This window comes from Microcaecilia unicolor, chromosome 2 (assembly GCF_901765095.1).
Source record: "Microcaecilia unicolor chromosome 2, aMicUni1.1, whole genome shotgun sequence".
Lineage (NCBI taxonomy): Eukaryota > Metazoa > Chordata > Amphibia > Gymnophiona > Siphonopidae > Microcaecilia > Microcaecilia unicolor.
Genome location: NC_044032.1, coordinates 464,642,712 through 464,663,180, shown reverse-complemented (window position 1 = coordinate 464,663,180; position 20,469 = coordinate 464,642,712). Strand labels below are relative to the sequence as shown.

The 20,469-nt window shown below is 43.7% G+C and overlaps 1 protein-coding gene across 2 annotated transcripts in view; it reads right to left on the bottom strand.

Annotated features, from left to right (window-relative positions):
* The window catches only part of SLC4A11 (solute carrier family 4 member 11), a 357,901-nt gene that overhangs the window by 91,176 nt on the left and 246,256 nt on the right, over positions 1–20,469 (bottom strand). For both annotated transcript variants that reach the window (XM_030190992.1, XM_030190993.1), the window contains exon 9: positions 11,317–11,401. In XM_030190992.1, the coding sequence (XP_030046852.1) occupies positions 11,317–11,401 (85 nt within the window). The remainder of the gene's footprint in view (positions 1–11,316; positions 11,402–20,469) is intronic.

Sequence of the window (20,469 nt, the reverse complement as noted above, 5' to 3'; positions counted from 1 at the left end):
GAACCTGGAAATTCAATGCCAGAGTCCGGACATGCCCCAGCACTATTTCTGCGCATAACACCAGCATTGGTCAGCAAAATGCTAACGCCACCAGCGGAATATTGACCCTTAAAATTCTAAAGTCATAAGTGGGGTAGAATGATTGTATAAACTTCCAAAGTACACTAAAACAGTGTTTCCAGAGTCGGACCTGGAGTACCCCTTTGCCAGTCAGATTTTCAGAATATCCATCATGAATATGTACGAAAGAGATTTGAATACAATGAAGGCAGTGTATGCAAATATATCTCATACATATTCATTGTGGATATCCTGAAACCCTGACTGGCAAAGGGAAACTCCAGGACTGACTCGGGAAACACTGCACTAAAACGAGAGGATAATCCATGAAAACAATGACCAGCAGATTGTTAAAAAAAAAAAACCCTTTTTTTTTTTCTATGCAGCATATAATTAAAGCTGTGGAATCTTTTGCTGAAGCATATGGTCAAGGTAACTAAGATATTGGGATTAAAAATAAAAGGTCTGGTCAAGTAAAAAAAAAAATATATCAGCTAGAAAAACTTTGGAACACCATTGGGCTCATTCTCGAAGGAGAAGGACGTCCATCTTTCGGCATAAATTGGAAGATGGACGTTTTTCTCCCAGGGAAATCCAAATCAGTATAATCGAAACCCGATTTAGGATGTCCCCAACTGCACTCCGTTGCAAGGACAGCCAAAGTTCAAGGGGGCATGTCGGAGGCGTAGCGAAGGGGGGACTTGGGCGTGCCCAACACTTGGACGTCCTTGACCCATAATCGAAAAAAACAAGGACGTCCCTGACGAACACCTGGACGTTTTCACCTGGACCTATTTTTATTACGACTAAGGCACAAAAAGGTGCCTGAAATGACCAGATGACCACCGAAGAGAATCAGGCATAACCTCCCGTTACTCCCCCAGTGGTCACTAACCCCCTCCCACCTTCAAAAAACATCTTTAAAAAATATGCCGTGCCAGCCTCAGATGTCATACTCAGTCCATGACAGCGCATGCAGGTCCCTGGAGCAGTTTTAGTAGGTACTGCAGTGCACTTCAGACAGGCGGACCCAGGCCCATACCCCCCCTACCTGTTACATTTGTGGAGGAAACAGCGAGCTCTCCAAAACCCACCACAAACCCACTGTACCCTTATATAGGTGCCCCCCTTCACCCGTAAGGGCTATGGTAGTGGTGTACAGTTGTGGGTAGTGGGTTTTGGGGGTGTTTTGGGTGGGGCTCAGCACACAAGGTAATGGAGCTATGTACCTGAGAGCAATTTATGAAGTCCACTGCAGTGCCCCCTAGGGTGCCTGGTTAGTGTCCTGGCATGTCAGGGGGACCAGTGTACTACAAATACTGACTCCTCCCACGACCAAATGGTTTGCATTTGGTCATTTCTGACATGGACTTCTATGGTTTCAAAGATCGCTGAAAATCAGAAATGACCATGTCTAGGGACGTTCAAATCTAGGGATAGCGAAATTTAAGGATTTGGACGTCCCTGACGGTATTTTCGAAACCGTCCATCTTGTTTCGAAAATACAGGTTTCCCCGCACCTAGATTTCGCTGTTTTGCAAGGACGTCCCTTTTGAAAATGCCCCTCCACGTCTTACCCTTGAAAAAGAGATATGAGAGATCTGATCTACTTTTTTGGACCTGTCAGGTACTTGTGACCTGGACTGGTCACTGTCAGAGACAGGATGCTGGGCACAATGGATCTTGGTTTGCTCATCATGGCTTTTATGTTCTTACTAGTAAAAAAGGCCCGTTTCTGACACAAATGAAACGGGCACTAGCAAGGTTTTCCTCGGAGTGTGTATGAGAGCGAGTGTGTGATAGAGAGGGAGTGAATGTGTGACTGTGTGTGTGTGACAGAGAGAGTGAGACTGGGTGGGAGTGTGTGTGTGTGAGAATGAGAGTGTGTGCCAGGGGCCCCCCTCCCTCCCAGTTCCATGGTGCCCCTCCCCTTTCCAGGGCCGCCCCCCTCCCTCCCAGTTCCAGGGTGGCCCTCTCCCCCTCCCTCCCAGTTCCATGGTCACCTCCCCCCCTCCCTCCCTCCCAGTTCCAGGGTCGGCCCCCTCCCTCCCAGTTCTAGGGCCTCCCTCCCTCCCTTCGTCCCAGTTCCAGGGTCTCCCTCCCTCTCTCCATCGGGCGCTGAGAGTCAGCGTGCTGTAGCAGCAAAGGCTACCTGGGAAATGCTCTCTTTTCTCCTTCAACAAAGTTACCTTATTTGTAAAGGTGAACAATCCGTATTATTGAAACGGAGCTCGTTTTCAAAAGGCGTTTTTTTTCTCCCACTCATTTAAGATGCCGTCTGAACCCTTCAGTGAAGCTACAGTCAGCTTCAGAACGTTGGAGGTGTCCACTCCTGCCGTCTGATTACCCGCCCTCGACGTCATCACGTTTTGACGCGAGGGCGGGGCAGAGAGAGGTGGCTACACAGTTACGAACTTACAAACCCTTCAGTGAAGCCACGGAGTCAGCTTCAGAACGTTGGAGGTGCTTTTTATTATAGTAGATGTGGGCAGCACTCCTAGTCACTGGGTCATATTCACACTTAACCCTTTCTAAGAAAATAATTCCACTAGGCTGCATCAGAAAATCAAACAATGTAATCCAGGTCTTAGTATATCTACATGGCACCTGTGTGACTCAGTGGGATATATTTATTGAACTACATGACACTTTATTTTTAAAAGGCCCCTCTGTGAACAATGATAGCCACAGTAAGTAAAGTGCATTACAGTGTGACATGGCTTTATAAATATGCTCCCAATATAGCTTGAGAATTGTTAATACTAATACAACATGAAAGAAAGTCCTTGGAGAGCACAAACTATTGTTTGCTTCATACATTTGGGGGTAGGGGGGGGAGTTGCTACTTACTAAACTGAGATAAGGTTTTGCAATTGTTGCACATAATTGCAAAACCTTTGAAATAGTTTCTTCACATGAAGTTAACAGAGAGAAAAGTTCTTTATGCTCCACTCATCACTCCTCTCCTGGGCGCACCTACTATACAAAAACACACCAACTTAAAACATGCATACTATAACTACATATAACAAGCATGACCTAATGTTATATAAGGTCGTTTTTTGTGCAGAAACATTTTATAAAGTTACTTCCAAAGTGGGTAAGGGTTTGCACAAAAAATGACCACTAAAGTAAGTAGGTGATGCATATTTTACTGTTTGAATATTGACCTTTTTATGTTTGATGTTTTAGATTTTCTAATCTCAGATGTGGTCACTTACTCTTAAAGGGATCTCAATATCCAAATGTATAGACATACATTTAAACTCAACAAAAAGTAGACAGTGTTTACACAAAAATATTATAAATGGGGGAAAAGGTCTCATTTGTCACTGGAAAACGATAACAGATATCGACAGCAAATAATGGGTGAATCCCACTAGTGACTGAAATAATCATCGGCCAAAATAGCCCCTCCTACCTAAATCAGTGCACTATTATATGTTTTTCCCCAATTATATTGTATCTTTCTTTCCCATTAATCTATCTTTTATCATTCTTAAGAAACCATAGTTGGCACTCAGAAAACTATTACAAAAATTAATAGGAAATTCTTAATTATAACCTTATACCTCTTATTACAAACACATTATTATAAGGTATAGAGAACACCTAACGAACCAATTATACAGAATTGTTTTAAATATGTTTTCTAGAAATACATTTTAATTTTGAATTGAAAAGTGCTCAGTTCACACATTAGTCATTACAAAAGTGACTGGATGAGTAGAGAACCATCATCGCACTCTTGGCGTTCTCAAAGATCCAGGTCCTCACATAGTAGACTCCTTATTATCAATCAGCAGAAAGGCTTCAATTAGTGGACTCAAACGCTGCCTATGTAGATGTTTGCAGCTGATGTTGCTTATATTCAAAGATAATAACTCATACTATTGGGCTCATTTTCGAAAGAGAAGGATATCCATCTTTCGACATAAATCGGAAGATGGATGTCCTTCTCCCAGGGACATCCAAATTGGTATAACTGAAACCCGATTTAGGACGTCTCCAACTGCACTCTGTCGCAAGGACGTCAAGGGGACGTGTCGGAGGCGTAGCGAAGGTGGAACTTGGGCGTGCCTAACACTTGGACGTCTTTGACCCATAATCGAAAAAAACAAGGACGTTCCTGACAAACACTTGGACGTTTTCACCCAGACCTGTTTTTATTATGACTAAGGCACAAAAAGGTGCCCGAAATGACCACCGGAGAGAATCGGGGATGACCTCCCATTACTCCCCCAGTGGTCACTAACCCCCTCCCACCCTCAAAAAACATCTTTCAAAATATGTCGTGCCAGCCTCTGTGCCAGACTCGGGTCCATGACAGCGCATGCAGGTCCCTGGAGCAGTTTTAGTGGGTACTGCAGTGCACGTCAGACAGGCGGACCCAGGTCCATACCCTACCTGTTACATTTGTGGAGGGAACAACAAGCTCTCCAAAACCCACCACAAGCCCACTGTACCCATATATAGGTGCCCCCCTTCACCTGTAAGGGCTATGGCAGTGGTAGTGGGTTTGGGGGGGGGGGGGGGAGTTCAGCACACAAGGTAAGGGAGCTATGTACCTGGGAGCAATTTATGAAGTCCACTGCAGTGCCCCCTAGGGTGCCTGGTTATAAGTACATAAGTACATAAGTAGTGCCATACTGGGAAAGACCAAAGGTCCATCTAGCCCAGCATCCTGTCACCGACAGTGGCCAATCCAGGTCAAGGGCACCTGGCACGCTCCCTAAACGTAAAAACATTCCAGACAAGTTATACCTAAAAATGTTAGTGTCCTGGCATGTCAGGGGGACCAGTGTACTACAAATACTGACTCCTCCCACGACCAAATGGCTTGCATTTGGCCGTTTCTGACATGGACTTCTTTGGTTTCAAAGATCGCCGAAAATCAGAAACGACCATGACTAGGGACGTTCAAATCTAGGGAACAGCGAAATTTAAGGATTTGGACGTCCCTGGCGGTATTTCAGCAATGTGCAAAAACAAATGAATCAACTTGTTCTTACCTGCTATGGACACTATTCTACTGGGGAACTGGACCAACACAGCCAATGAATTTCACACTGGCAAATGCAATGACTTTCAAATGCAAGTGACCTTTGGTCACTATTGGCCTTAATGAAATTTGAATTAGTGGTGAATCACTCAGTACCTCTGCACTATTTCTCAGGAGGTACTCATTTCTTCCTTCCGTTATCAGACCCCATTTAAAATGAGCTCATGAAGCATTTTTTTTTCTGCACAATAGCATCAGGTATCAGAACAAATCTAATCTGAAAATCATAGAATAGATCTCAGACAGACCACCCAAAGGTTTCATTTTAACAAAAGGATCAATATCCTTACAAGTTTAAGTATTAGCTTCATTTTACTCTGTGAAGGTCATATGCAGTTCTCAGGATGAGAATCCCTTTGTTAAACACCATTGTAAGAAATATAAAGCCAGCTTGCTCAAATATACTACTAAGTTTCAACTGGCAGGGAGTGCCTACCACCATAAACAATTAACAGTTCATACATAGGAAAGAAAACAAAGATTTACATTCTTGGTTGTCAAGGAAGTGCTACCTGGGGTTCGACCTCGCTTGTATTACTGAAATTTGGTAGTTAGATTCAGATGGGCTGGATCTCACCCAGGTCTGTCCTCAAGGCTATTATAGTATACACCACACCAGAGTAGAAAAAAAGGGGGGTGGACTGGCTTTTGTGTTTGTTTGATCAGGACTAGGATTGGAATATCTCAGCATTACAGGTTTGGGCTGACTGGAGATAATATTAGTAAAATCTGTTAGTTTACCAGCCTCCCTCTACCTCTGCTCCACAATTGTCTTGATCAAGTAATACTGAATACCCTATGTTAGCTGATTATTTGAGTTCAAGGGAAAAAAAATGTATTTCATCACTTAGGATTGACCCTTTTAGGTGTAAGCTGAAAGCCTGTCTTTTTTAATTTAGCTAATTCATGCTAATTTGTACTTTTCCTGCATTTATTAGATAGGAATATTTTTTGCAATTATTTTAGTCTATATATAGATGCATCTTATTGTACTTTGTACATATTGTAAACACTGCACTGAACTATATGGCATTTAAATTATATAAGAAATCATTGAAACTGAAAATACTAATTTCACAGAGGACCATGGGAAAGGATTAATCCTCTGTTTTTCTCTCACACATTCTTGACTGCTCTCTAATCAATTCAGACCTGGGGCATACACTCTTTAGTACAACTCAATTGAATAAACTAGGAGTTTAGCTTGTTGAAGAAATCTGACTAGCTAGTTACAAGAATACTGTATGTCAGACAGGGGCGTAGCCACGGGTGGGCCTGGGTGGGCCCAGGCCCACCCAGTTTTGGTTCAGGCCACCCAGCAGTGGAGGCAGTGGAGCGGAGGGAGCAGGCTAAGCTCCGATCCCGCATCTGCCTCCCCAGCCCGCCACTGCCCCGCCCCGTCCCGCCCCCCGCCCGCCGTACCTTTAAATATTACAGTTTTGCTGGCGTCGCGGCATTGAAGACATCGGCAGGCTTACGCCAGTTCCAGCAGCCTTCCCTTCCCTCGTTGCAAGTCGGATGATGGCTCCGCCCTCTTCTGACGTATTTCCTGTTTCTACGAGGGCGGAGCCATCATCTGACTTGCAACGAGGGAAGGGAAGGCTGCTGGAACCGGCGTAAGCCTGCCGATGTCTTCAATGCCGGCTGCCCGCGACTCCAGCAAAACTGTAATATTTAAAGGTACGGCGGCGGCGGCGGGGGGGGACCGGAAGGAAACAGGGCAGACAGGAGAGGAGGGTTGCTGCACATGGTGGAAGAAGGGGAGAGGAGGGTTGATGGAGGGAAGGGGAGAGGAGGGTTGCTGGACATGGTGGAAGAAGGGGAGAGGAGAGGGCAGGGGAGAGGAGGGTTGCTGGATGAAGGGAAGGGGAGAGGAGGGTTGCTGGATATGGTGGAAGAAGGGGAGAGGAGGGTTGCTGGATGGAGGGAAGGGGAGAGGAGGGTTGCTGCACATGGTGGAAGAAGGGGAGAGGAGGGTTGATGGCGGGAAGGGGAGAGGAGGGTTGCTGGACATGGTGGAAGAAGGGGAGAGGAGAGGGCAGGGGAGAGGAGGGTTGCTGGATGAAGAGAAGGGGAGAGGAGGGTTGCTGGATATGGTGGAAGAAGGGGAGAGGAGAGTTGCTGGATGGAGGGAAGGGGAGAGGAGGGTTGCTGCACATGGTGGAAGAAGGGGAGAGGAGGGTTGATGGAGAGAAGGGGAGAGGAGGGTTGCTGGACATGGTGGAAGAAGGGGAGAGGAGGGTTGCTGGATGGAGGGAAGGGGAGAGGAGGGTTGCTGGACATGGTGGAAGAAGGGGAGAGGAGGGTTGCTGGATGGAGGGAAGGGGAGAGGAGGGTTGCTGGATGAAGGGAAGAGGAGAGGAGGGTTGCTGCACATGGTGGAAGAAGGGGAGAGGAGGGTTGCTGGATGGAGGGAAGGGGAAAGGAGGGTTGCTGGACATGGTGGAAGAAGGGGAGAGGAGAGGGCAGGGGAGAGGAGGGTTGCTGGATGAAGGGAAGGGGAGAGGAGGGTTGCTGGATATGGTGGAAGAAGGGGAGAGGAGGGTTGCTGGATGGAGGGAAGGGGAGAGGAGGGTTGCTGCACATGGTGGAAGAAGGGGAGAGGAGGGTTGATGGAGAGAAGGGGAGAGGAGGGTTGCTGGACATGGTGGAAGAAGGGGAGAGGAGGGTTGCTGGATGGAGGGAAGGGGAGAGGAGGGTTGCTGCACATGGTGGAAGAAGGGGAGAGGAGGGTTGCTGGATGGAGGGAAGGGGAGAGGAGGGTTGCTGGACATGGTGGAAGAAGGGGAGAGGAGGGTTGCTGGATGAAGGGAAGAGGAGAGGAGGGTTGCTGCACATGGTGGAAGAAGGGGAGAGGAGGGTTGCTGGATGGAGGGAAGGGGAAAGGAGGGTTGCTGGACATGGTGGAAGAAGGGGAGAGGAGAGGGCAGGGGAGAGGAGGGTTGCTGGATGGAGGGAAGGGGAGAGGAGGGTTGCTGGACATGGTGGAAGAAGGGGAGAGGAGAGGACAGGGGAGAGGAGGGTTGCTGGATGAAGGGAAGGGGAGAGGAGGGTTGCTGGACATGGTGGAAGAAGGGGAGAGGAGGGTTGCTGGATGGAGGGAAGGGGAGAGGAGGGTTGCTGGACATGGTGGAAGAAGGGGAGAGGAGAGGGCAGGGGAGAGGAGGGTTGCTGGATGAAGGGGAGAGGAGGGTTGCTGGACATGGTGGAAGAAGGGGAGAGGAGGGTTGCTGGATGGAGGGAAGGGGAGAGGAGGGTTGCTGGACATGGATGGAAGAGAGGGAAGGGAGAGAGAAGAAATGCTGGACATGGATGGAGGGAATGGAATAATGAGGAAGGAGATGAGATGAGGGAAAAGGAAGAGAGGAGAAAAACTGCACATGGATGAAGAAAATAGGCAGAAGCTGGATCCACTAGACAGTCAAGTCTGCAGAGGACCCAGCTTTTACTTATGGATATAGAGCAAGAAATGAAGAAGAAAGGAGGAAAGTAAAGAAATAAATGGAAAGGAAGCCCTGGAAACGGAGTTAAGAGGACAGATAGCAGCAGAATCGGATACTGGGCCAGCATGATCAGAAAAACAGTCACCAGACAACAAAGGTAGAAAAAAAATCATTTTATTTTCATTATAGTGTTTGGAATATGTCCACTTTGAAAATCAGGTGCTCAACATTAAAAGTTTATATTTATTTACTTATTTATGGCTTTTTATCCCACATTAAACATGAATTAAATTGGAACCTGGGATCATTTAATTTTTTTTTCCTGGAGACAGTAATGCATTGCCCCCCCCCCCCCCCCCCCAGGCTCTCTCCCCGGCTATAGCCAGCTCTGCAATTTTGAGGGGAGGTGCACACGTGGACGGGGGGGGGGGGGGGCGCGCAGAGGTGGACCGGGGAGAGAGCCTGTTGTTAAACATTTACCAGCACACCACTGTCTAGTGCCCACCCATCCAACCTGTTGGCCCACCCAAAAATTGACTTCTGGCTACGCCACTGATGTCAGAGATGCAGACCTCTGCCAACTGTAACAGCTCAAAAAAGAGAGACATGTAAAAACACCCCATAAAGGCACATACTGGCATATTATTACTTAATTATAAACACATGTTATAACTCATTTTGATATACAATTTTAACACGTGATGCCAAAAAAGTGAGGCTGAAAAGAGACTGTAGTTCATTAAACTTATGTTTATTTTTTTCCCATGAGCTCTGGTTCATGTCTTACAATTTCATATTTCACAGAAACTATTTTTTTCTACACAGTATAGCAATGTAGGAAAATGAATAGCCTAAACTTTAGAAAGCAATCTTAGCCTGATTAGTGGAGGAGTGGCCTAGTGGTTAGGGTGGTTGACTTTGGTCCTGGGGAACTGAGGAACTGAGTTCGATTCCCGGCACAGGCAGCTCCTTGTGACTCTGGGCAAGTCACTTAACCCTCCATTGCCCCATGTAAGCCGCATTGAGCCTGCCGTGAGTGGGAAAGCACGGGGTACAAATGTAACAAAAAAAAAAACCTAACTTTGTTTTGGCAATTGGTTTTCCTTGAAGTAAATTTTATTAAAACAGATATATTAACGACTGTGATGGCGGTGCCATTTTTAATGCAACTTAAACTTTACAAGTACTTAAAAATTTGGCCAACGGAGGGGGGCGTGTCAAGATGGCGGCACGGTGTTGATCGTGGTTGAACTCTCTTGCTAGCTGCTTTGAATTAAAACTGTTCCTCAATCTCGATACCTCATACCAAATGTAAAGGGACGGTTAAGGCTGGTTCCTCGATGGCCAGAACCTCTTCACCCCAGCAGAAGTCTATCAAAAGATTTGCCACCAGAGCCCCTGACCAGAACTCCGGGAGGAGCCCTGCTGTTGCTCCGGGAGGAGGAGACTCCGGAGACTTGGGGCTGGATGTCACTCTTTCTCCCCAGGTTCTCAACCCACTGCCTCTCCCCGAAGGATGTTTATCTCAATGGAGGCCTCCTGAACCTGAAAATGTTGAGGGTATACCTCCGGATCGAGATACTCAGAAGACGGGACTGCAGGGAGGTTTGAGGCCTGTTTGTGCCTCAACTGAGCGCGTAGCACTATTAAAACAGCCAGAGACGGTAACGTTGGAGAACATTTGGGAAGCTCTCCAACAGCTGGATAATACAGTGGCCAGATCTACAGCTGAAGTTTCGACTTTAGTGAGTACTGTTGATACTTTATCTACCTCATTAGAAGGCATAAAGATAGAATTTAACACTCAAATAAATATAATTAAAGATAATGTTAAGAAGTTATAAGATTGCTCCACTATGGTGGTAAAAGACAAAATGATAATTCATCAAAAAACTGAACAGATAGAAAATTATAACCGTAGATTAAATCTTCGCTTCCTGAACTTTCCAAAATCTCCGGTTACTACTCCCTTGGATGTGTTTAAGAAATATTTGCTTGAAGTTTTGAAATTTACCTCGGAAACTATTCCTCCGATAAATCAGATATATTATATACCTAACAAGAGAACCTCAGATAATTTTTGGAAATGATTCGTCAAGAAAAGAAAGATTTATTAAATATATCTGAATTATTAGAAACATCATTATCAGCAGATTCAGAAAGGATGACGTTGTTGGTTTCATTCATATTTGAGCAAGATTTGGAAGTGGTGAAAAGGCTATCCCTCTGAAATTTGCAAACTTTATTTTATGGCAAAAAAGTTTGGATATTTCCAGATGTTACAAAACAAACACAAGAAAGGAGGAAAGCGTTTTTGGCCTTAAGAACAGACACTTTGGCATTGGGGGCTTCTTTTTATCTTAATTACCCATGCAAATGTGTTGTTAAGTACACTGGGATAAAATATGTTTTTTTTTTCTTTCAGAACAATTACGTGCCTTTATGGATCTAAAAATGGTTCACACTAGTATTACCCATAGTTGAGGATAAATGAAAAGGGTAGGGTATAGCATGTTATTGCGTTTTCTGTGAAATGATTTCTTGAAGCTTATCTCCTGAGTTATATGTATTGTACAGGCCCCCGTTAATTGTGGTCTAAAGAGGATTAATATTTTCCTATTTTCTCTATTTGATGTAAAATTTACTTTTCTGATTTTCTTGTTCAAGTATTATGGCTTGTAAATTGATTATATACCAATACATAAAAAAGAAAAAAAAATTGGTCAACTTATAAATGGTATGCATACGTACCGTCGGTGAAGTCCAAAGGGTATACTGCCAATCTGCGTGCAATATCATCAAATATTCCCTTCCCCACGTTAAAAAACTCATGAAGCTAGTGAAAGGAAGGAAAAGAAAGAAATATTACATCAATGAAAATGGGTTCATGAACCACTAAAATATAGTCTCTCTCCCTAGTCCCGGTAGGTACACAATAAAAATAATTACAGCAGACAGGGAATTCAAAGATACAACTGAAAACTCCTCCTTTTCCTAAGATGGATATAATTAAGCCTGGGGGGAGTTATAGTTTAAATAGAAAAGATTTCACATCCTCCAATCCAGAAAAGCAAAGCTGCTTATCTATAACAGGTAGGATATCAGTCCTCACAATTAGATGACATCACTTGGTAAACCCAGGTTGAAACAGTGACCCTAAAGGTTCCAGAGTTTTCTAACATGCTCTATTGAGCACATGCATGATGTCATGGTGGTTGTGCAGGGTCACCTCATTTGGTTATATAGCTATAACATGAAAAAAAAAAACTATTTCTTGGGGAGCCATGAGTGCCTTGTGAGGACTATTCTACTGCCCTTGGAAAACACTTGTTATAGATCAGCAACTTTGCTTTCTTGGCAAGCGGAATATGCAGTCTTCCCAGGTAAGAATTCCTAGCTACACATATATAATATGTTTTACTTGAACCCCTCTCCACGCCCCCGGGAAGACCCTTTTCCACGGAGGTGTGCAGAGGGTTTGTGCCTCCACAATCTGTTTGCGGCGTTGTGGAGGCATCAGAAGGCTCTGTTCCAATCTAATTCCCATGACCACAGCTTTCTGTCTATCTGGATTTAAATGATTCCTTGGCCATTTGTGTTCCCACATATATTCTATTAGAATCTAACAGTATTTTGTACACAGAATGAGTGTCTGGTGTGTGTATAGCTTAGTTTGTAAAGTAAGTAACAGGTGAGGAATACTTGAAAATAAAGACAGAGATAGGTTTCAGAAAGAAGACTTTAATCTTACCAAGTTGTTCAATTAAGTACAGACATCAAACAGACTCTGGTTTCAGTCGCACAGGGCCTTGCCGTCTGAGCAAGCGTTGGGGAGAACTCCGAAATTAAGCCAAAATCTCCCTTCTTTTATACCCACAGATCTCAATAGAAGTCTATGGCAGGACCTATTTTTTTATAATATTTCACAATTTCTGAGATCATACTTTCGCATCCGGCCAGGTGCTTCCGTTCTTGTAAACAACTTGTTCCTTAATACCAAAAATATCTGTTCTAGCTATTACAAATTATTGTGCAACTTCCTCTTTTGTCAACATGTTTTCTCCTCTGCCAGAACATCTTATTCTTAGCATATCAGTTTCACTTCCCCTTTTTCTATTATCTTATGATCTAAGTTTCATCTTATAGAAAGACAAACTCCATTTTAATAAGTGCTACATTCAATTTGTACCTGATTTTATTAAGACTCATCTATAAGGCCATTAGTAGGTTATCAGGCCTAGTCAGTGCTTTTCAGCTGCACCAAGCTATGTAGCTTGGCCCACCACTATTTCAGTGGATATATCTTAAACTAGAACGCATATTAACTTGCAGGAAAAGCAAGTCCTTGCTCAGCCAGTCATAGATTTTTAAACTTAGCTGGTATTTTTACAGCCTGAGTCCTAAAATCTAGCCTTCCACCCTTCCGGTGGGCATCCAGTGAGGGCCTCTTGCTGTAGTATAATTATACAAATAAAATAAAAAGATGACTGGCCAGTTAAGGTAGAAGTCTTACAGTATTTTAGGTGGTAACTTAGGATGCTTGCTTAGAGCTACACTATTACTGAAAATCTTTCTTTACAATACATAAGACACTAGGGCCTCAAATTCCCCTATTCAGCATTACAAAGTGAACACCACCACAAATATGGCCATTTGGGTCAGGCACTTTACTCATAGGAGTCCAATGGCCACACTTATGACAATAGTCCAGATGAGAGACCTGGGGTTCCAAGATACTGCAGGAAGGATCTACAGTTTCCTTCCTCACACTAGAAGACAAGCCTTGTGAGAAAAATATGAGATATTATCAGGCAGCCGGAAATGGAGTGCGCTGGGATTAGGAACAGTCCTGATTGGTGAACGGTAAGCCCGAATTGGGCTTACCGCCACTTGGTAAAAGGGCCCCTAAGTCTTCTACTTGCTAGTTTCACCTCCTTAATCCTCGGGAGTTTCGAAATAATGATTGCATTCCCTCTCAATAGTCTCGAATCCAAACTGAAGAGGCCCGTTTAGCCTTTGTTCATACGGGAGCTGTTCCATTCCTTTATTTGGTCGCCCTTCTCTGTACTTTCTCTAGTTACACTACATTTCTGAGATGTGGCGACCAGAGCTATACACAATACTCAAGAGCACCATGAATCTGTTAGCAGTATTATAATATTTCTACACTGAATTATCTGTTCCTTTCCAAACAATTCCTAACATTCTATTTGCTTTTTTAACCACTGCAGCCAGGGCTGTGGAGTTGGAGTTGCTGATGAAAGCAATTCTGGGTGGAGTCTGAGTCGGTAAAAATGTAAGAACTCTGATTCTAGTTTCAAAATAAAAAAAAACCATGATATTATATGGTAAATTCATCATTTTATACTTGTATATACATAGCTCTGTCCTGGATCTAAAGTTATATTTATCAGTACTTTAGATGAATCAAAGGTTTGGTGTACAGATGCCACAGCCCTGATCACAGCACACTGAGCTGTGTATTTCAGTGTATTATCCATAGACTCCAAGATTCTTTTCCTAATGATGCATAATACAGAAGCCAGCACTGTAATGCCTATAGACAGGATTGCTTTTCCTTGTCTGCATAACCTTATGCTTGTCCACATTAAATTTCGATTGTCATGCAGGTCCATTTTTCAGTGTGCCTGCAAAAAAAGGTCTTTTTTTTGGCCTTACCGCCACCCATTGACTTAGCGGAAAGGTCTCACGCATTAACCGGGCAGTAATCATCATCGCGCGTTCAGTGCTGGTTAGCGCCACGTGGTGGAAAATAAAAAATATTTTCTGCTGCACGTATCGGACACACGTAAAAAATGGAATTACTGACCGGGGCATGCGGTAGCTGGGCAGTAGTTCCAAATTGCTGTGCCAGGAGCTTTTTAGACCAGAAACAGATCCTCAATGCAGTACGTACGTTACTCACAGATGAGCTCCCGATTTCACAGAAAGAAACTCCCCTTTTTATTACGCTCAGAACTCAGGTTCAGAGCTAGGGAAAATTACAGAATGCTTCTCTGTCTAGGCAAACAAGCTATACTGTGGGAACGTGGTCACATGTTTCCTAGTCCAGATGGCCAGTCTGAACCCGAAAACAAGCTCCATCTTTCCCTTCACATAACAAATTAATTAAAGCTGTCTCTTATCTTCTGCATTCCAACTTGTTTTCACACAATCAAAGTTAACAATCATTTTTAAACAGAATTACTTCTAATCAACAATCCAGACCCTGAGTGCACTGGTCGGTCAAGACAGAGTTGAAAAACAATCTTTAAAATTCACTTGTATTACACCGTTCAACTCCACTCATTATTTTATAGACCTCTATCATATCTCCCCTCAGCCACCTTTTCTCGAAGCTGAAGAGCCCTAGCCGCTTTAGCCTTTCCTCATAGGGAAGTCGTCCCATCCCCTTTATCATTTTCGTTGCCCTTCTCTGCACCTTTTCTAATTCCACTATATCTTTTTTGAGATACGGTGACCAGAACTGAACACAATATTTGAGATGCGGTCACACCATGGTGCGATACAAAGGCATTATAACATCCTCATTTTTGTTTTCCATTCCTTTCCTAATAATACCTAACATTCTATTTGCTTTCTTAGCCGCAGCAGCACACTGTGCAGAAGGTTTCAACGTATAATCAACGACAACACCTAGATCCCTTTCTTGGTCTGTGACTCCTAAGGTGGAACCTTGCACGATGTAGCTATAATTTGGGTTCCTCTTTTCCACATGCATCACTTTGCACTTGCTCACATTAAACGTCATCTGCCATTTAGACGCCCAGTCTTCCAGTCTCGTAAAGTCCACTTGTAATTTTTCACAATCTTCTCATGATTTAACAACTTTGAATAACTTTGTGTCATCAGCAAATTTAATTACCTCACTAGTTACTCCCATCTCTAGGTCATTTATAAATATGTTAAAAAGCAGCGGTCCTAGCACAGACCTCTGGGGAACCCCACTAACTACCATTCCCCATTGAGAATACTGACCATTTAACCCTACTCTCTGTTTTCTATATTTTAACCAGTTTTTAATCCACAATAGAACACTACCTCCTATCCCATGACTCTCCAATTTCCTCTGGAGTCTTTCATGAGGTACGTTGTCAAACGCCTTCTGAAAATCCAGATACACAATATCAACCGGCTCACCTTTATCCACATATATGTTCACCCCTTCAAAGAAATGTAGTAGACCTGGCAGCGCTATAGAAATGCTAAGTAGTAGTAGTAGATTGGTGAGGCAAAATTTCCCTTCACTAAATCAATGTTGACTTTCCAGCTCATTTTCGAAAGAGAAAGGCGCCCATGTTTCGACACAAATCGGGAGATGGGCGCCCTTCTCTCAGTGGCACCAGAATCGGCATAATTGAAAGCCTATTTTGGGCGTCCCCAACTGCTTTCTGTCGCCGGGGCGACCGAAGTTCCCAGGGGCGTGTCAGAAGGGTAGCGAAGGCGGGATGGGGGCATGCTGGGGCGTGGTTAAGAGATGGCCGGCTGCAGCCGATAATATAAAAAAATGGGCGTCCCTGGTGAGAATTTGGTCCGCTTTTTTTGGTCCTTTTTTTTTTAGGTCCAAGTCACAAAAAAGTGCCTGAAGTGCCCAGATGACCACCGGAGGGAATCGGGGATCACCTCCCCTGACTTCCCCCAGTGGTCACTAACCCCCTCCCACCCTCAAAAAAATAACTTTAAGAACTCTTTTTGCCAGCAGTATGCAGGTCCCTGGAGCAGGTTTAGTGGGTGCAGTATACCTCAGGCAGGCGGACCCAGGCCCATCCCCCCCCCCACCTGTTACACTTGTGGTGGAAAATGGGAGCCCTTCAAAATCCACCAGAAACCCACCGTAACCACATGTGGGTGCCCCCTTCACCCCTTAGGGCTATGGTACTGGTGTATAGTTGTGGGGAGTGGGTTTGGGGGGGGGGGGGGTTGGGGGGCTCAGCACCCAAGGTAAGGGAGCTATGCACCTGGGACCAATTTGCCAAGTCCACTGTAGTGCCCCCTAGGGTGCCCAGTTGGTGCCCTGGCATGTGAGGGGGACCAGTGCACAACGAATCCTGGCCCCTCCCACGACCAAATGCCTTGGTTTGGTTCGTTTTTGAGATGGGCGCCATCGGTTTCCATTATGGGGGAAAACCCAGGGTGCCCATCTCTAAATCCGGCAATCTCAGCATTTAGGTCGAGATTTGGGTTCCCCCAACCGTATTTTCGAAAGGAAAGATGGACGCCCATCTCTTTCAAAAATACGGTTGGCCCCGCCCTTTCGCCCTGCCCTACAGACATGTTCTCTGAGAGCTAGGAGCTCTTTGCATCGGGCACACACATATGACATCTGACCAACTGGGAGATAATCATACATGTGACACTCAATTCAAAAGACAGCTTGCACCTAAATGCTGGAGATGTGTGCATAACTTTCAGAATACTATAAGTTACTCACATAAATGCAAGTCTAGCTTAAGCTCTGCCTATCTATAAAATGTGCACTATGTGAGATACATGTGTGTTTACAGAAGAGAGCTTAAGTGGGTTTTTGGAATTTACACACATATGCTCATATATATATGGGCATTTATATTGTTAATCTAAACATTTACACAGGTAATAGGCTCAAAAATGTTAGTGTATTTTATAGAATTACTCCCTTTGGGGCTCTTTTACAAAGGTGCGCTAGCGTTTTTAGCGTGTGCTAACCATGTAGACGCCCATAACGTTCCTATGGGCATCTACATGGTTAGCGTGTGCTTAAAAAAAAAAAAAAGAGCACACCTTTGTAAAATGGGCCCTTTGAGTCTAAGAGGAAAATACTTTGTATATCTGACCAAAAGTCACTAAAGGGCCCATTTTACAAAACACTCTGAAACAGAAGCTGTGTATTAGGACTAGCTACACAATATACATAATGCATCAAACTGTAAAAAAAAAAAAAAAAAAATACTAAAATTAAATGTACTATAAGAAGATTCTCCTTGAAAGAACCACACATAAAAGTTCTTGTTATCAAAATGGATATAAAATTAGAAGCTAAAAGTATGTTACCATAGGATACATGAGATACAAATGCATGCAAAATACCTCATTAGTATGCACATCGAATTGTGCAGCTTGCAGTGAAGTCTGCAAGCTGCTTTATTCCTGGAAAAATGATGTCAGCTCAAAGCTAGAAGTGCACAGGGCACTCTTAAAGAGGCTGATGGTAAATGCTAGACACACACACAATCCACTTCTAACCACCCCGTCCCCCAAGGCAAAAGAGCAACCCCACTATTGCACCCCAATTCCTCCCAATCCCCTGAGGGCATTGCTCATTCCCTGGGGGGTTTCTCCTGATGTCTAGAGTAAGAGGACAGGAACAATTCCCAAACACTCCTACCCTTTCTCACACTGGGTTCAAAATGGCACTGACAACTAGTGGTAGTCTCATGGTACTGTATCCCTAGGAGTCAGCTAGAGCCATATTGAACCCAGTGCTGGAGCAAGTGGAGATCACTCTTGCCCCTTTACCCTTGACACCAGGGAACTCCACCCTGTTTACCATGAGATAAGTAATGACTTTAGGGAGGTGGGACTGTTGTGGAATACCATGGGGGGGATACACTTACCACCATGAATTAGTGACTCCCACAGTAAAGAAAGCAACAGAAAAATTCCAGCTTTTACCACAGCTCAGTAACTTCTCCACTAAATCTCTGAGCTGCTTGTGGGTTGGTAGGCCTTGCCCCTGCAGCAACACTTGCCTTTCCACCTCTCCTAGGCCTGAGCATTTGGTACTGCTGGCATTGTTAGAGTCTCTCCAACTGCAGCACACAGGGCTATTGCTAAGCCACAGAACCAGCTCTAGATTCTTGTTTTCTATGTAATTATCAAACAAATGAAGCAAATCCTCAGTAAGACACAAAGTAAAGGGATTAAAGAAAGAAAGAAAAAAGAATTTGTTTTAAGTCATAAAATTATCAAATTGTCTCTGAGCATTAACTGCTTAAAGTTTATGCTGTGAAATTTATGAAAAATGTCAATAAATACAAACATGAAAATTCAACTACTTAAAGATTTAGGACTTTTGCTGCAGACACTAAAGTCTGTTCTACAAAACCCCTAATCCATAAGTGGATGCATACCTGGAGACATTCAGCCCACAGCAGTTGTTCTCATACTTGAAAATATAGTATTTGGCCAGATCTCCGGGAACAGCTGGCTTTTCCCACAAAGATTTAGTTATCTGAATAACATCTTGCAAACATTCAAATTACAGGCCTAGGTGACTTCGCTGAGAAATACTTTTAATCCTTTCCTATAAAAAAGTATTTCCGGCTTCCCTTCAACACTTAACATATAATTTAGTGCCTGGGAAATTAACAGAATGTTGGATGCCATCTGTTTACAATAGCAACAAGAAAGGTGTAGTACAAGCAGAAGTAGAAGAATGTATTCAATTCTTTGTATTTAAAGAGTTTGAATAGTACCTATAGCTATTCTCTTTTGTGAGATAAGCTGTGTCATACTGCTAACACTTCTAAGTGCACGTGAACTTTTCAAAATGCTGCAAATCACTAATTATATGCAATATACCCTCTTCATTTTGCAAGGACATTCTGTCCTTATAAATATTTAGGGCACAATACTCAAAATGATTTAAGCGGCCAGGAGAGGCTCCTAGCCATTTAAATCGCCTGGCTGGGACTAACCAGGCATTTTCAGTGGCACTTAACCGAATAGTCTCTCAAAATTTACAATAATGGCAAGAAACTGTGCTTCTTCAAACGACTATAATTCTGTGGAGTGCATCGAACTATGGAAATAAAATGAATAGGGGAAAAAAAGCCTCCGAGTCTAGCCCAGCCTCCAACCCAAACAGTTAATGTTAGTACCTAGATTGCAAGCTTTGAGCAGGGACTCTCTCTTTATGTCAAGTGTTCAGCGCTGTGTGCGTCTGGTAGCGCTATATAAATGCTATTAGTAGAAGTAGTAGCAACAAAGGTGGAGAGAATTGGGTGTCTTGTCTTCATCAGCATAAAACCCCCCAAATTTCCAAAGAATAGAAAACGCTAAATCTCCACAGAATAACTAGGGATCCAAAAGAATGCGAAAGCTTGAAAACTTAACTTTCAAATGCAGGTGCAAAACAACGTGTGAATCAACGGTCGAACACACCGACTTCACTAGAAGTTGCTGTCTCAAGGCATGAGTAACCAAAACGTTCAAACACAGGCAACCATTGAGCAGGAAGCATGCTTGTGTTTGAACGGTTTGGTTACTCACGCTTTGAGACAGCAACTTCTAGCGAAACTCTGGCCAAAGTCGGTATGTTGGACCGTTGATTCACACGTTGTTTTGCACCTGCATTTGAAAGTTAAGTTTTCAAGCTTTCGCATTCTTTTGGATCCCTAGTTATTCTGTGGAGATTTAGCATTTTCTATACTTTGGAAATTTGGGGGTTTTTATGCCGATGAAGACAAGACACTCAGTAAATTCTCTCAACCTTTGTTACTAACATTAACTGTTTGGGTTGGAGGCTGGGCTAGACTCGGAGGCTTTTTTTCCCCTATTCATTTTATTTCCATAGTTCAATGCACTCCACAGAATTATAGTCGTTTGAAGAAGTACAGTTTCTTGCCACTTGTAAATTTTGAGAGATTTTTTTGTGTAGCAATATATTGAGTACTCTCTTTTCCTTTTTTCTGGGATACTTAACTGGATAGTACAACTGAAAATGCCTGGTTAGCACTCAAGTCAAAACCAGCTATTTTGGTTTGGTAGTATGATGTCTAATCTCTTTTTATGGGATTGTGCTTGAAAGGAGGCTGCAATAGCGATTTTTCACATTTTTCAAATGGGCAGGAGGATCTATGGGCCTACACTCCAGATCTCTTAATGATCTCTGCTTTGCAAGCC